The sequence below is a fragment of the Mastacembelus armatus genome, chromosome 12 (assembly GCF_900324485.2).
Source record: "Mastacembelus armatus chromosome 12, fMasArm1.2, whole genome shotgun sequence".
In the NCBI taxonomy this organism is placed as follows: domain Eukaryota; kingdom Metazoa; phylum Chordata; class Actinopteri; order Synbranchiformes; family Mastacembelidae; genus Mastacembelus; species Mastacembelus armatus.
Window position 1 is genome coordinate 19,000,838 of NC_046644.1, and position 17,715 is coordinate 19,018,552.

General features: G+C 43.2%; 1 protein-coding gene across 1 annotated transcript; it reads right to left on the reverse strand.

Annotated features, from left to right (window-relative positions):
- Nucleotides 1–182: 182 nt before the first annotated feature.
- mphosph9 (M-phase phosphoprotein 9) lies at nucleotides 183–16,966 on the reverse strand. Its single transcript, XM_026297631.2, has 24 exons — nucleotides 16,847–16,966; nucleotides 15,799–16,052; nucleotides 14,624–14,771; nucleotides 12,849–12,938; nucleotides 12,252–12,760; nucleotides 11,567–11,720; nucleotides 11,314–11,386; nucleotides 10,976–11,079; nucleotides 10,062–10,163; nucleotides 9,504–9,979; nucleotides 8,912–9,061; nucleotides 8,679–8,766; nucleotides 8,301–8,516; nucleotides 7,661–7,708; nucleotides 7,511–7,575; nucleotides 5,669–5,770; nucleotides 4,928–5,137; nucleotides 4,695–4,852; nucleotides 4,102–4,374; nucleotides 3,684–3,804; nucleotides 2,853–2,944; nucleotides 1,993–2,192; nucleotides 1,680–1,748; nucleotides 183–1,101 (listed from the first exon to the last, which is right to left on the reverse strand). The coding sequence occupies exons 2-24, from the start codon at nucleotides 16,014–16,016 to the stop codon at nucleotides 1,000–1,002; spliced, it is 3,768 nt and encodes a 1,255-aa protein (XP_026153416.1). The 5' UTR covers nucleotides 16,017–16,052; nucleotides 16,847–16,966; the 3' UTR covers nucleotides 183–999.
- Nucleotides 16,967–17,715: the final 749 nt, after the last annotated feature.

Consider the following 17,715-nt stretch of genomic DNA (forward strand, 5'->3'; position numbering starts at 1 on the left):
CAGACTTTGATTTTCTTTGATATTTTAACATACATGAGTATAATTGTCACCAGCTTACAATAATTACATATGTCTAGTTTCTTTCACTGGTTTCAATGAACCAAAAAAAAAAAAATCAGATTCAAGTCAAATCATCATCAACAACTCAGATAATAAGATAAGGCATAAAAAAGGAACAAAACTACCAGTTATCAAAAAAAGCCTTCATTTATTGTGCAACAACAATATTATATTTCCAGTGAAGTCCATGTGATTGTAGGAAAACTGCAAAAAATAAATAAATAAAAGAAAACGAAGCAGTGCAAGAAACTTCATGCAACAGTGTGAAAATATGTGTGTGTGCTGGTCTGGACTTTACAGGTGGCTCCAATCTGGATGGTCCAAACATAAAGCCAAAAGAAAAAAAAGCAACATGTACATATGGAAAGTAAACAAAGGAAAAAGGCAATTTGATTCAAGTAAACAAATATTTTCTTCAAGTTCAGTCATTTGGCCCAAAACAGTAAAAACTTATTTTTAAAAGAAAAAAAAAATAAAACATGTCGAACACACCAAAATCAAAATCTCTGAAGTATAAAAAACATTCAATAAAAACATTTTAAGCAATGTCAAATGGAAAAACCCTTTGTCTCATAAATACAAGAACAAAAAGGCAGAAACATTTCCCAGGTGGAAGAATGTCTGTCACATTTACACCGAAACGGCCGATTTAAAAATCTACACCTGAATATGTGGCAAGTAAATCATAGGAATATTTTCATGTGACTAAAAAAGTAAATGAATTTACAAATCTGTGTTTTACTAAAAATATACTCCAAAAATTGCAATATCTTTCAGACATATAAAAAATATCCCAGAGTGTAATAAGTATAAAAAAGATGCTGTGATACTGTACAGACGGTTTATGGCACAGAAAATGACCAAAAGACAATCAATGCTGTGTATAAATCCAAGACACTAAGTTGAAGCATCTACTCTGATGTAAAAGCACAGACACTGCTATATGTTGGCAGAGGAGCGGAGGACGTGGAATCTCTTCAGGGTCATGCGGATGTGTCCCAGCTCACGGTTCAGTCTCTCCAGACGATTCTCTAAGGCCACCTGAGGACGACAGCAAAGCAGAAAATCAGCTGATGATTTATTTATAGTTACAGGAATAATCCACTGCTCCACAGATGATCATTTAATCCAGCTCAGCCCCTTATGTGGTCAGAGAGGAAAACCTTCCTAATGCCCTGTGACTGGAGAGAACAGTGAAAAGGACGTCTTGTTCCCAAAAAATCCTACAACACCCAGGATGCATTGCACCCGGTGCATCCCAGTGTCCCGTCCATTGTAGTTTAACACCAACTTCACCTTGACGAGACACGAGCTGTAATGGACGAGCATTGGATTTTCTGCTGATCACTGAGGAAGGTTTTAGTCCTCGTGGTCTCCAGGTTGGAGTCTTTCCTACTGTTTTTGGAAGAGTTTCCAAAGGGCTCTGCACACAGGTCATAGAGAAGAACAGAGATGTAGGAGATACAGGAATCTGCTGCTGTGTTGGCCTGTCAGGAATTCAACCTCCAACTATATACAACAAAGAAAAGCAGCAAATCCTCCCATGTGAGAAGCTGGATAAGCCCCTCAATAAACCCAAACAAGTTACATAAGTGTGATCAATGTGTGATCGGTCTTACCTCATCCAACCTGGTCTGCAGACTCACTCTGCCCCCTGCTCCAGGCATCCGGCTCAAAGCTGCCTCGATCTGCACCAACACACACAGAGGTTGACAGTAAATTAACAGAAATAATTATATTGATGAAACCAGCAACACGTGACCGAATGAAACACTGGTCCCATCAGATCAGTGGGCTGGGAAAAGGCGTGTGTGTTGGTGTGTGAGCTGTCTCCATATGACCAGGACAGACGGGGGGACACGCAGCCTTTCACAACGTCCTGGCTGACGAGAGGAGAGATGTGACGAGCTGTGTCCAGGTGAACACACTCACCTGCAGTTTCTCCTGCGTCAGCTCATCAAACAGTTTCTCAGCCTCAGCCAAGGACTGGAGTTTGTCCAGGAGAAGGGGGGACGAGTCCCCATAGGTGTCCTGCGGGTCCAGTCCACTACAGCCACCCTGCTCCTCCCAGCCCAGCTGGGAGTTCCCTTCAGGAGCGTTCCCACCACCGGAGGACTCTGGCTGCTGAAGGTCTGAAGGAGACGGGGAGGATTTATTTCTTTTGTCAGCAGACATTTACAATCACTGGAGACTTTGTGGGTACACACGTTCTTATAAAACCCAAATCAACCAGTCAGGTGCATTGTGGGTAAGAGCATGAGGCCAAACATTTTTTATATTAACAGGATTTCCAACACTCCCCACACAGACTAAACCAAACGACTCAGTTAATGTCTCTAACCTGGATTAGGTTGTTTGTCTGTTTCATAGACCGACGATGAAAATCACATCAGCAACACACACCACCGCACTGGGAGACTCGTTTCTTCAGTAAGAAAGATTTGTTCAAATTTCTAACAATAACTTTTTACAGCATCTGAAAACAACTGTGCACCAGGAGCTAGATCTCAGCCTTATCCTTTACCCTGTCCATCTTTCGCTGGAGTAAGACTTTATCACGTCCTCTGTGTGGCTGGCACAGTTTACAGACAGTAAATTAAAGACAGCATTCAGTCTGTAGCCATCAGTCGCAGGGACACACCAGAAACACATACTGCATGAAATCAAACACACAGGATGACCCGGGACAACTGAACGTCTCAAATGCTGGAGCTCAAAACAAGAGAAGGCCAGAGTATAACTGCACCACGTTCTCAGCCGATCTCAGTGTTAGTGGTTAATGAACACATTACCATCTTCTCTGTCTGCTGACGTGAACTGGAGCCTCTTCCTGGGGCTGCTGCTGTGGAACGAATGACACCTCTGCTCAGCTTGTCCATCAAACCTGCAGACGACAAACAACGTGACTTTTATTTCCTGCAACGCAGAACATCCTGTTTGTGTTTGTTGGACAGATTCAGAATAAAAATAACACTGACTGAGATCTTTCTAGTTCTATAGTCTCCACTACATTTTCACAGGCTTCACTTTACTGGGCCTGCTGAGCCAACAACTAACTGACACCTTGTGGTAAAGTTCAACCAGGGGCGTTTTACTACAAATGAAGTGGCTCGTCCTGTGACTTTTAGGTCTCAGGCTCTTTGAGCAGCAGCTGGAGAAACAAAACTTAGTCGTGAAAGACGTGACGGAGAAGAAGAAGGAGGGGCGGCCATGTCTTCACTTCTGCTCATATTTAATATTTGATATGTCATCAGGGCTGTAAGTTAAAGGATGAATTCTCAAGCATAAGAAACCAAATTCTCACTGGGACCAACAGAGTGAAACATTCAAGGCGTCTGGAAAAAAGCAGCCACCAAATTAAACATTTTACATGTTTTTGCATCAGTCTGCTGAAAGCAAATTCATGTTTCTGCTCTGTCTCCTCTTCTCTGTTAAATCTTTACTGAAGCTCATGTGCTGGATACTAGTACTGATCCCTGACATTAACAAAAACAGAGTTACCTGACCCGCTGTATACAGGCTTTGTGATCCTGGTTCTTCAGGGTCAGGATATCTGACCCAGTGAGGCCACACGGGCCAAGGTGAGCCAGACTCAGGTCCAATCAGACCAGGATGTTTCTCACCTTTTGAGCAGGTGTTCCTCTCGTGGCATCACGTGACCGAACGCGGTGGAGTAGTTCTCAGTGGGGCAGCGTTTAGGGCTGGACTTCGCAGACATGGGCGTGAGTAAAGTTTCTCTCTTTGCTGGATGAAAGAGAACAGGACAGTGTTAATTAAAACTTTCATACATACACAGCATTAATTCAAAAACTAGAGCCTCCAGGGAGTCTTTGTGATCCACAAAACTTGGAAAGAGTCTAATAGCGAATTCTTGTGCTGGTGATGTATTAGCATATGGCAGAGAGTCTGCAGCCATAAATAATGACTCTGAAGACAAGATACAATTTTAATCAGCTTGTTTTGTCTAAAACTAAACTAACTTCCTGAAGCACATAAGCTGTGTTCACATCCGTGCACAGACAACTACAGATACAGACGTACTGGGCGTAGCTGTGGGTGTGTTTCTCTGTCCAGGAGGAGGCAGTGAGGATGATCTGTGACTCTCTGGAGACAGACTCCTCTGAGCCCTCAGCACAGCCGCAGCTCTTTCTGCTCCACTGCGGTTTCTCGGTCCTGATTCTCGCTCGGTTCCGGATGCGGCTCCTCCGGGTTTCACCACCTCTCTGTCCGCCCGCAGCTGGACTCGCTCCTGAATCACCTCTTTGTGTCTCCGCTCCACAAAACCCACCGTGGCCCTCTGCTGGCTGCCGGCCCCTGGAGGCAAAAACGTGTACAGCGTGAGGACCAAGTAGCTGCATGTGGCCTAAACCAAATCGACACAGTGATGTTGGTAACAAGATGATCGATCTGTCTGTAATGTCATGTCACTCATTGCTGCTCTTTCCTGGAGAAATCTGCATAACATGTAATCACCAGTTTATCCAAATCTACATATCCATGTTTCAGCAGTGTATTGCTGCCGCCTCGTTGTTATGAGCGCAGGTTCTGATGTAAAGTTTGAGGAAAAAGGCAGATGTGAGTTTAGATTTGAGTGTTAGTGTGAGTCACTCTGTGGGTGATTTAGCTGCTCTCACAGGGGGCCCGGCTCTGTGTGGCTCTGGTCTCCTCCAGCTCGATCAGGGCTCTCATCATGGGCGTCAGGGCACAGGATCCTTCACTCCGACCGGTTTCCCTCTGCTCCTGATGTCTGGTCTGAGGCAAAGACTGTTCGCACTCCGGAGGAGAAGCACACCTGCAAGAGAGGATCTCAGTCATTTACCAAAAATCTTCACAAAAGGCTGGTTGAGCAAATGCAACAGAAACCAACCTCCAGCTCCCACCAACGTCCACAGAGCTTCCAGTTCCTGATGACTGATCATTTAAAGTGTACGCTGACTTGTGTGACTGGTTAGTGTGGGGGAACGGTGATTTTCTGCTGCCATTCAACTGGTCAGAATGAAGACCGGATGACTTCCTGCGGGTGACGCCAGGCTCCGCCTTGCTGGGTGACAGCAGCAGGTCAGGATGATGGAAGAGACTGTGGACACACAAAGAAGATATTCTGAACATTGAACACAAATATTATAACAATAGAACCTAATATTATACCTAATACCCAGAAATGTAAGAGAAGCTGTAAGTATGTTATCAGGACATAATTTAAAAAGGTTCAACGTGTAACATATAGAGCAAGAAATGGAAGATAAAGATGGTGTCATTAATGTGTAATCACTGGAAAATACCAGCTGTAGCATTTTCCTAATCTTAGTTTGAGTCTTTTAAATCCACACAGAGAGCGGGTCTCCTTCCACGGAGGCAGCCATGTTGTGCTGCCATGTTTCTACAGTAGCAGTAACTAATTATAGTTACAAGGCCATTAAGACATCAGTACTGTGCAGCCAGAATGTAAGCAAATAATTGGTAAACCAGCCCAGTCTGAGACTGAACTTCATATAAAGGGTCCAAATGAGACTGAATCAAGAACAAAGACAACAAAACTATTCCCAGACTGAGCTGTAATCATCTGCAGGATCTAGAGAAAGTCTGCTTTAGGTTTTTAGCTGCTCACCCAGCCCCCGAGGCTTGTGTGTTACTGTGGGAGGCATAACGGGCCCTGGCCTGGTTTTCATGCTCCAGCTGCTTCACCTGAGACTCCAGCTTCGAGATGACTCTGGGGAATAGACAGAGACACAGACAATTTGATTTTTATTATTTCTACGGCTTCACAAAAGGTCTGCACTCACAAACAAACAAACAAAACGTTGCTAGCTTCATTTAATTGTAAATCACACAAATTGGCCACATACATGTCACATATGTTGACATGAAATTGCTGTTCCCTTGGGTTTGGTGAGAAAAACAATGTGTGATTTGAAACTTAATTTTAAAAGTTGAACCCAGAGTTGAACCCAGGCCACCAGGCTGAAAACCAGAAATTCTAACCACTAGACCATATGGGGTAATATCAGTAATGCTGACCTTCTAACAAAGGACCTAAAGGGAGATTCTGCACAGTTATTAAGCAGCTATTTAATTCTTCTAATGAAAAAGGACTTATATTTCATTGCACTTGCACCTTTTCTTCGACACAGAAACATTACGACCCAAAGATGACCTTTACATCAACACATTGTCTTATGTGGTGTATAAATTCTGTCTGCAGCCATGATCTGGCTCTCATCTGTTTCTCCTGTAGCAAGTGAGGACTCAGAATCGTTCGATTTGTCTCGCAGGTTTTTGCACTCACAGGCTCCTCCAGACCCTGGAGCTGGCAATGATCTTCCCTCTCTCACTGCATTTTACGTCTTTTTTATTTGAACGGTCTAGCATCGACTCAGTGCTCTGGCAGAATGCCTGAAAGGACCCTCACATCACCTTTCAGCGAATGTCTGAGCTTATGTTCAGTTCTTCCACTCAGCCCAGGTGAACTGGTTAAGTTATGAAAGATTTAGTAAAATGCTGTCATAGCTCAGCCTGTCTTTTTGATTTCTTCTCCCTGCATTCATTAGATTAATAATTCCTTAGTTTTACAAGCCGAGGCCACTCACAGGTCCCTGAACCTCTCCATCTTTTTCCCCCTCTGCTGCCAGACCTCCCAGCCCTGCAGCTCATTTTCATCAAATGACACATGAATTGATTACGAGCTGTAGTTTGTGAGCTGTCCATGAATTTGTTGAATTGACTAGATGATCTTTATCACTGCAGAGTCCATATGCTGCCACTCTTGGTGCCAGTAAAGCTGAAGCTGCAAAGCAAAGTTGCTTTGTGGTGTCAGCTATTATCTATTTTCAGCAGCACAGAGGACATCATGAGGCTCTATTGATTAATCCTCTGTTCTCCGTCTCCGTACTGTCCCCACCAGCCTCCACTGCAACCGACCACACCACAGACATGAAGCCGTAAGCTTTCCATGCAAATACAAACAGGTTGATTGCTGTATTTTTGAGGTAAGTTGTTGACAAACCTTTTAATTTACAGATTAAATGTATGCGTCTGAGAAAAGGTGTAAATTCAAAGACTGAACTTCAGATGTGAAGAAATGTGAGTGTTGTTAATCCTCTCACCTAAAATTGTGCAAGAAACAGCTCATTTCTCAAAATACTCAATTCCTTTAAAGCTGTGACCCACAGACAAGAGCATGACTATAAAATAATGCATTTATACATTTGAGGTGATGCATTTAGGGTCACAAAATGCTGAAAAAAGCTAAAAGCTGTTTCTTTTTTTTTTTTTTTTTGCAGCTGTACAGTCTTAAGAAACCCAGCAAAGGAAATTATTTTCCACACAGCACAGAGTCTAGGCGATACAGCAACAGAACAGAAAAACATATTTCCCCAAATAACAAGAGCTGGAAATGAGATTTGATAAGAAGAGGAACGAACAGAATTGCAGTAGTGTCACATCTACTCACCTCTTCATCTCAGATATCTGATCATTGGCCTCGACGAGCTTGTTCTCCGTTGACACCAGGTTGTTCTGTAGACACAAACATGTTAAAAAGTCTGAATGGAGAAGTAATTCTGTTTGCCACTGCTGGACTTAACACAGGCAGAACCATTACCTTCACTCCCTCATGCTCCTTCGTCAGGGCGTCATATTCTGTGAGCAGCTGAGGAAACAAACAGACAGACGCCATCACCAGAGGCCAACATGAGTGTTGACAGTTATAAAACAGGGATGCACCAGTCCATCCAGTTTTATGTCTAAACTCAGGGTACCCCCTAACGCAAAGCAGAACTCTGATACCAGTGTTTTCCTGTAACATGGAGTCCAACAGGATCCTTCTTATGTAATTTAACATGAGGCCGTAACTGTAACACTTCATGTTTTGACATAAAAGAGAAAACTACACCATGTTAACCTTCCACAGTAAGTAAACAGTCAATAAGTGGATCAGTCACATTTGGCTCATACTAGATCTGATTAAAAAGATCATTAAACCGGTGCTTTCACACCTCAGTGGCAAAACAAACCCTGTAGATAATGACAAACACAAACAGGGAAACAAAATGTGATCACAGGTTATGGAGCAATCACTCTGTAGAGTACATCAACAGTATAACACTTCCGCTTGGGAAAAGATTTAATGTAAAAATAAATAAGGTTCCAGTGCGTAAGAGGACTTCAGAGGTTAGAGATGATGTGATTTTCCGCAGCACATGATGATATCTTATCATGTTATAGTCTCTTCCCAGACTCACATCCTGCAGCATCTTGTACTCTCTCTCCCTCCTGGCCTCCTTGTCGTCTGCCTCCCTGCAGGCTTTCTGCGCCGCCTCCTCCAGCTGCCGCACACGGCTCTTCAGACGACCTGCCAGGGCGTCTTTCTCTTTGGCCGAGCGTTTGCTTTCTTCCAGTCGCTGCTGCAGGGATTTCACAGTAGCACCTGCCACAGCATACCGCTCCGGCCATTCTGCCTGGCAACGACACGTCAATTCAAAATTAAGGAAAGGGAAACTGTTTCAATATTAACTTAATGCATTAAACACTTATTTTTGTTTGTTAAAGTTGGCAGCTCTTAAGTCAATCTAATCTAATGGAAACAAATAGAAGAAAGTAGAATAACTGAGGAGTGATACCAGTTTCTTCTCCAGCAAGCTGTTCGTTGCTTCTAGCTCCTGAATGCGACTGGTGGCGTCAGCCAGAGCTTTTTCTAGGTGCCTGCACCTGCGGACAAACAAAAGTCACAGTGGTACAAAGTTAAAGAACAAAATAAACTGAAGTATAATGAGTGTGTATGATGCTTATTTAAAAACCTTTTGATTCACTTTCTAGGTGTTTTTTTATAAATAGTTATGTAGTAAATGCAAACCTCTCTGTGAGGACCTGGTTGCTCTTTTCCAAATCCTGAGGCAGCTCTCTGAGTTTGAGTTTGTCTCGCAGGATTTGGATCTCAGACTCATAATAGGCTTTTAGATCAGCCACATGTCGGGAGTGTTTCTCTCTCAGGTTCTGCCTCAGTCTGGGAAAAAAAGAAGAAACTATTGAAGAGATTACATAGATAAATCTCAGCAGCCATGCAAAGAAAACACACACTAAACAACAAGTAACAGGATGCAAACTGTGTCCACAGATGTTTATTTGTGATACTAGTGACTATGCAAAACAATAATCACAGCTCAAAATACGCATGCACCATTTTAGTGCATGTGTGAAGAAACTGCACAACATGGCTGCCTCCGTGAAAGGAGACCCGCTCTCTATGTGGATTTAAAAGATTCAAACTAAGATTAAGAAAATGCTACAGCTGGTATTTTCCAGTGATTACACATTAATGACACCATCTTTATCTTCCATTTCTTACTCTATACGTTACATGTTGAACCTAAAATGAGCTACTTTCTGTTTGTATCTACCTAGTTCAAGCATGAATAAACAGTGCAGCCTATGTATGATGAACTCACAGAGAGAGGACAACAGGATCCTCTAGTGATGAAGCTCCCTCCCCATGTGGATTGGATGCAGGTCGCAGAGTAGCACCAGAGCCTGGAGGAGGCTTCAGGGTGCTGGTGTGGGTGTGACTGGCTTCCTCTTCACTGGCTAAGGGGGCACTGGCTCTACGCTGCTGGCTGACTGTGTGGGAGGGCTGGGTCTTATCCCGGGAGGTAGACAGGACTGCTTGGGACGGGTTTCCCCATGAGCTTTGCACTTTGGAGGGGGAAGGTCCAGCAGCTGAAACACTGGAGGTATCAGAGATACAGTCTGTATCTCCAGGGTTGGGACTGCACTCCACCATGCTGTCAGGGGTCACAGGGGTCCCCACTCTGGGGTAGAGGAGGGGCTGAGTGGCGAACGAGGGGCTGCTGAAGTGAGAGGGTGAAGTGAAGCCAGAGGTTCGATCTGACTGTCGCATAGTGGCTGCTGGGTCCAAGGTCAACACCTGAGGCACAAATGGGCAGAGTCCAGGTAAGAGGCTGGAGCCAGGTACTGAACTGATTACTGATGTGAGTCATGTGACATACCTGTGGTGACGAAGGACTGGACGTTACAGAGCCTTCCCAGTCCGTTCTTTGTCTGTTCTGATAGATCTCTCTGAGAGACAGCCGAGGTTCCTGAGATGGGGACTGCAAGAAACAGAGACAGAACGTCTGGGTGGAGGGGGAACAAACCAGCAGCCGAGCGCAGGAGGATTCTGAATATTACCAGTTATACTACATTCACACATACAGACTCAAAAGACTGGGCAGGTGACAGCTGCCATTCATTGTGAATGAGACATGGGTTTGCAGCCCTGTGCCACCGCAGAGACCGACACATTCAAACTGCTCCAGGCTGCACTAGAGGGGAAAGCTGAGGAACGCTCAACGTTATGCAAACATCCTCTGATGCTGTGCAAAAAACAGCTATGTGAGAGCTAATCCCAACACAAACAAACAGAAATATATAAGAAAAGTGCAACACTGCATGAAGGAATTTGAAACTAAACAGAGGAGAAACTTTTCATCATGGTCTCCAGCTTTCTAGACCTGGGGAAACAAATCGCTGATACCCGCCCAGTCAGAGGAGAACACATTCACCGAAGGGCAGACACAGCCCACTGTAAATCTACCCTGTTGCAAACCTGTGCAGGTAACCAACCATGGCTTCCATTTCATTTAATGCTGTTCTAAAACACAGAGTGGAACAGTGGGACATGAGATATGGGCCTGTATTTATAAGGGACTGCACTGAAAAAAGATAAAGCTGAATCTCACCTCCTGGAACTTTGATAAATAAACAGAACTAAATACTTGACCAAACATAGGAGTGAGTTTCTAAGATAAGGGGCTGATAAAATGGGCCAAATAAAAGAATCCACACCAGCATTTAAGTTTTATTTGTCTGTTTCATGTCCTGATCACATGTATCACTGGGAATTGTAGTTTTCGTTACTCACAAGCTTTATGGAGGCCTCTTGCAGGAGGAGGTAAGCGCTGCTGTCAAAGCTGTCCGGTAGCGGGTGATACAGTTCACTCTCATTCAGCCGCCAGTACGTGAGGCCTAGTGCAAAGAGGGGAACATTAATAAAAATGTATGTTACTCAATTTGTTCATATTGAAAATCCTAACAGGTACAACAGCGCCATCTTACTATCACCTACAGTAACTGCAAAAGGGCTTCACCTTCCATAAAACCTGCAATATCGATACTCTCTGTTTCACACTGTCAGTGATTGATGTGCACTGTCCAAGCCTTGTCTGTGCTTGTGTTTTGCCTGGGTCAGTGAACTGTTACCTGACGCCTCCGACATCAGACTGTCACTCCTCCTCAGGGGAAAGGAGCTGGACAACCGCCCTGCCGGTCGATGCTGAAACCAAATAGACATGAGCGGATTAGATTGAGCAGCAGGAATGAAATCAGGACAGCCATAACACTGCACCAAAAACAAAAACACTTCAGAGTCAGGGAGGTGTGTTATTCTTTGTTATTAACCCTGCAAAGTCTCTCCTGCCATATAGGAGCAGCTGTTATGGCTGGTGAGCTGTACCTGGTCCTGGGAGTCTGTGCTTTCCAGTGGGTTTTGTTGGTGGGATTCTCCGGGGCTGAGCGGCTGCTCCTGGATGTGGGATGAAGCTTGTCCTTTGCTCTTCTTGGGCCTGAGTTTCTGCCTCTGGGCCCACGAGGTCAGGAACTGGCTGGTGCTGCCAACAGAACAGGTCAGTCAGTATAAATATTGTACAGAAACGATGCTGAGTTCATCTTAACTGAGTTTCTGTAGGTTCACACAGAATGCAATTTAAAATTCATACTAGCCAAAGTACAAAAGACATAAAAACACACAGGGATGATATGGCCTAGCAGTATATAACATTAATGCTTGATAAATCTGTTACTGCAGGTTTAAATGATCATCTAACACCACCCAGACCTGAATAAGCAGAAACTAGATGTATGAAGCCAATTAAAATATACAGTAACTAACTGATTAGTTGATAAGTAAAAATATTAACTGTACATCAAACGGATGCTCAGAATTGTGGTACAAAAATACAAGTTCAGACAATTTTTGCTAGAATCAGATATAAAAACATTTTATAACTAACATTACTGCCTACTGTAAGCCACTTAAATATTAAAAAGACTTTTCAAGGCCTGCAGATTCCTTGGGTTAAAGTATTCTGAATAGTTTTGTTTTATTAGTATATTATTTATTACTGTGTTTTATAACACACCCAGATGTTTTCTGCTGGTCAGCTAATGGGCTTAGTTCCTTCTCTCCAGGAGTCCTCTCCATGGGAAACTCCTGCTGGCCCCCAGTTACAGCTGTCTTTGTGTCTTCCTGGAAGTTAGAGGACCAGTGATGCTTCTCCCTCTCTTGGCTACCATCCTCATCTTCCCCCAGAGACCCGGCAGGCTCCAGAACTGTGTCCCATGCAGACAGAGTCCCATAGCCACTGCTGAGCACTGTGGTCGCCCGCTCCTCTCCTTGGTTGGAGGCCTCTGATATGTGGAGTGGAGGTGAAGGGGAGCTAAAAGGGGTATGGGCAGGGGCAGCCAGTCTGTCATTGACACTTGGCACATTTGTACGGACTGCGCAGTCACTGGAGATGAGGGGGAAAATGTAGTCCTTTGTGTCAGTGGTAGTTTTGGTCACTGAAGCTGGAGTTAACTCTGCGTGTGGCAGGACACCAGCCTGGCGGTTCTGGAGCTGAACCAGGGCCTTAATTTCATCCTGAATCAACTGAAGAAATAAACACACACTTACTTCACTGGATAAACACATATTTTAACCCAACTCATAAGATAAGGCGTGACAAGACAAGACTTACCTGTATTTGGCACTGGTATTGTTCCTGCTGAGCAAGTATTTGCTCTTGGTATTGCTTCTCTACCAGCTGAAACAGATGCAACCATCGGCCCTGTTGCAGGAAAATGGCAAGAGTTATGTACCATCATTACTCCAAACATTAACCTGCAGTTAAACAGCTGGAGCAGAACTGGGGTCATTTTCACCCCCATCAAGTCACACGAACATCCATGATTTACCTTTGACTAAGCCTCCTATCTTTGTACCACAGAGGCAAAGAGAAGCATAACATCCAATAATCTTAAGCTGAGGTAAGAACCTCCATAGCACCCAAAGGCCAGCTCACCTACTGGGTCAGTTTGTTCACACACAAGATGCCAGGTTATTCAGAGACATCAGGTTATGCAAGTAATCAGACAGCACGTTTGCATGCACTATATGTTATATGGTTATTTTAGATCTTTGTTTACATGCAGTAGGCCAATATTTACCCCCAACCTTATTGTTGAAGCCCTGTTTAGTTATCTTTAAGTCCTCAGCCACTAAAAAAGTTACTTCACTTGGAAGTTTGACCTTCACTGTGCAGAGTTTGACACCAGAGGGCTGCTCACATTCATCTGCTGAAGGGGGAACATTTCTCTGTGCTCACCTTAAATCTAAGCAGGATTTTCTGACAGAGATCATTTGGAAACCACTCACGGTCCAACGAGCAACTTGGCACAAATGTGATGCGGTGCCTCCAGTGTACAAATGATATTGTGGGTTTTCAGAGCTGCAGGAAACCTCTTGTCCAGCAGTTCCACTTATTTAGACTTCTGTCAGTTTTAGTTGTATTTAGACAATGGATGGATTTTTTTGTGTTTATCTTATCTCTATCTCCATGCTGCTGCTCTGTTGTCACAGCAAACTTTGTCACACACATGCTCACATGGAAAAGTCCGTTAGAAACTCAGTTAAAGCCAATTTATACTTTCCGCCCACTGGGGCACCATGGGTCCTTGTGATGTGAAGGTCACCATCCTCCTATATTCATGAGGGTCCACGCTGACCATCTGTGTGCAGCACAACATGTGTGAACACGTCCAAGTGCAGACAGAAAACACAGTATAAACAGAACCGTGTGCTCGGCCTATATCCTCTCGATTCCACATATACACAGAAACCCTCTTTCTCCAGAAGAAATCTAGCTGGGAGGATCGATTATTATAAATTAGTTTGTTGTTGTTATGATGTTCATGAAATCATATCGCTACAGAAAAACTACCGTAACCTGGTTAGTTAGGGGCCTGTAGAGGCACTGAGTAAGTGAGACAATGAGATCAATACTTTTTTAACTGAATTTGTTTGCAAATATGCAGGTGTGTATTTGTGAAGGGGTGAGGGAATTGAAATACATAGGCGTAGTGAGAAGCTAGTGATTTTGCTGCACATTAAATTAAATTAATAAGCAGAGAAGACTGTCAGAGGTAGGTGTGTAAACCAAAAGTCAACAACCCTGATGAACTGTGCAGTAAACTGCATTTGTGCTGTAGCACATGATTTGTCAGTTCCCTGCTAATAACCTCGTGTGTCTAAAAAGATCAGCAGCAGTGAAGTGCTGGGTGGGTTGTTGGGACCAGTGTGTGTGCATATGTGACTGTGTGTGTCTGTCTTGCTGTGATCTACACAGAAATCATAAGTGACACCTCAGAAATGAAGCTTCAGCGTCCCACAGCAGTTAACTCCAGCTTCACCTTCATCAGCATGTACAACCTTCTACATTAAATATGTGGTTTAGGCTTTGTGATCATTTCCCACCTCACAATCCTTCCAGATCTCAGGGTCTGTCTCTCCACTGCTCTGAATCTCCTGCACCAAGGCCCTAAGGGTCTCGAGGGAGCTTGGGTTGATGAATGGAAGGTTCTTCCCTTGTTCAAATGCTTCATTTGTATTCAGACACAGACTCCTACAATACAAACACATGGTGTTAAATCACATACTGCACTTAATCCAAAGTAATCCAAGTAATCCAAAATTATAATACAGATCATATCATATTTAAAATTCAGACTAACAGAAGCTTGCAGCACATCATTCTGGATATCACAAATATAAAACTATCCAAATTAATTGAAAAAAAAACAAAAAAACATCAGCAGACACTTTAATGCCTTCTTATCAAAACTCCTTCATATGCTCAAAATTTTTCTGTTTTAAAAAGATGTACATTTTCTCCACCTAAACAAGGCTGGACTAGACCAGCTGTATTACCCTTGATCTTTTAAACTCAATATTTGACAGTGGTCCCAATCTTAGGATTTGGATTGCTGCTTTATCTTGTCATATCACCGTGAACTAAATATTTTTGGATTTTTTTTTTTTTTTTAAAACTACTGGTCGAATGAAATAAGACATTTAAAAATTTTATCTTCAGCCCGGAAAAGTTACGAAGGGCAGGGGATAATTTCATGTTATCAATCATCCATCCATCCATCCATCCATCCATGATCTATACCCGCTTATTCCTTAACCAGGGTCCCAGGGATCAGCTGGAGCCTATCCCAGCTCTCTTCTGGGTGAAAGGCAGGGGTCCACCCTGGACAGGTCACCAGTCCATCACAGGGCCACATAGAGACAAACAACCTCACACACTCACACTCACTCCTATGGGCAATTTAGAGTCACCAATCAACCTGACATACATGTTTTTGGACTGTGGGAGGAAACCAGAGTACCTGGAGAAAACCCACACAAGCACAGGGAGAACATGCAAACTCCACACAGAAAGGCCAGGTTGGAAATCCAGGACCTTCTTGCTGTGAGGCTAACCACTCAGCCAACATGCTGCTCGAATAATTAATCAGTTGTAAAGAATAAATGAATAACTGAATAAGTTTAGCTTTAGCCCTACAGTTCAATTTTGTTTTTAATTTTAGCTTTGCAATGAGAAACAACTGTCTCATTATTTCCCATGTACAACCGTGTTACTGCACCTGATCTTGTTGCATGCTGGTGTGATGTCCATATGCCTGCTCTCCACAGTTATTTGGGAGGTTGTGTGTCTGTCCTCTGAGACAGCGCGCCCAGAGGCCGATGTCCCTTCAGAGGACACCAAAGAGGTCTCACTCTCCTTACCCCCATCCCCAACATGACAATGGCTCAAAGCCCCAGAGCTGGACACATCCTCAGAGATACTGTCATCTGTGGACATGTTTATAGGCCCATGTAGAGGGGGTCAGTGTGACAGCTACAAACCAAGAGACGGGAAACAAACAGTCAGGAATGGTGGAAAGTAATTCTCCATGTTTATTCAAGTCTTGTTCTTAACTACAGTTCAGAAATACTTCAAATCACATACTTTTTTCCCCACTTTCTGCTACTTTACACTTTGAGTCAACCAGATCTCACAGCAAAAAATATACTACCCCACAATATGTCAAATACACTGCAAGAACCTAACCAAATATTTGAATAATGAAGTAGATTGATGTAATGATAAAACTCACTTGAAACTATTGAGAATAATTATTAGTTTCAGATCTGTGAGACCTTAGTTTCCTATTGAAGCTACGAACTGTCTAAAACTCAGCTTTTATTCGAAGGTTATTTATTGCTGATTAGCTAAAGTTTCCCTTAACTGGCATCAGCATTCAACAGTCAACAAAACATAAACAAACACAAACACAGGATAATGCGACAATGTCGTTAGCATACACTTCTCTGTCTAAGATTTTTGTGCGTCCTAAAACGTGTGAGCCCTTTCTGAACCACAGACAGTAAATTAAATAACACACAGTCTGTGGTTGGACCTGTCCAGGACTAGATAAACAGCTGGGGAACAGCTGGGTCCGTTAGCCGTGTGGCTAACACAGCAGCTAACACTTCCACTGACAGGTGAATGGGTAGCTAACTAGCAAGCTAGCTAAGTTGTGCTAAGTTGCAGCGGCGGTGGAAATATAACACACACAGCAGGGGAATAAACGTTGTTTAAGGCAGTAGAGACAAACGCAGAGAGCCTACAACAAATATTAGTGAACCTACCCGTTGACTTGTATCATTATTTCTCCCATATTTCTCTAAGAGGACGCTAGCAGGCTAACTGGCTAGCTGGCTAACTGCACTGCAGAGATCGCTGGCTGCCGTAACGCTCGCAGCCTGAACGCTATTGGTCGAAAGGCGATTAAAATACAGAGCTCTGATTGGTGGTAACTTTCATTCTGTGATGCTATTGGCTGATAAGGGAAAAGAGGCGTACACGTGTGTTTGAAGCAAAGCACAAATATCAACATATTTTTCAAAATAAATTCATATTTTTGTTAAATTAAAAACATGGATTCAGCAAATAAGAAAGGCATTGACATTTACTGTGTTTCCTGTGGCCTGGGCTGCCATTATATATTATTTAAATTATCTAGCAGTATATTTATTGGTAAATTTCTTATTCATATTTAAATATATGCGGTTTCATTGTCATGATGTCTGCAGTTGTGAACAAAAAACAGCGTCACATTAAAAAAAAATTACATTCACAAAAGTATATTTTGTAACATGCACTCTACAAACCACTGCAAAATGTCCTCAGTCGTTTCTTATATTGTGCTTCTGGTTCATGTCTTTTTTGCCTTTGCTGCAGAGACTTTCCTCTAGTCGGACAACAAAGAACTGAAATGAAAAAAGTATGAAACGGTTTCACCTCATGATGGCAGTAGAGGAAAAGTCAGGGGGTAACTATCATTTCACTAACAACAAATGTCAGTCTGTGACACTGAAGGAAAATCCAGGGGGATCAGCAAAATCAACAGGATTTCTCCTCACGGAACAAAAATGTCTGTACAAAGTTTCATGGAAATTCATCCAATAGTTGTTGATCAAAACCATGGAGATTAATATCCTCACTAGGCCTGATATAA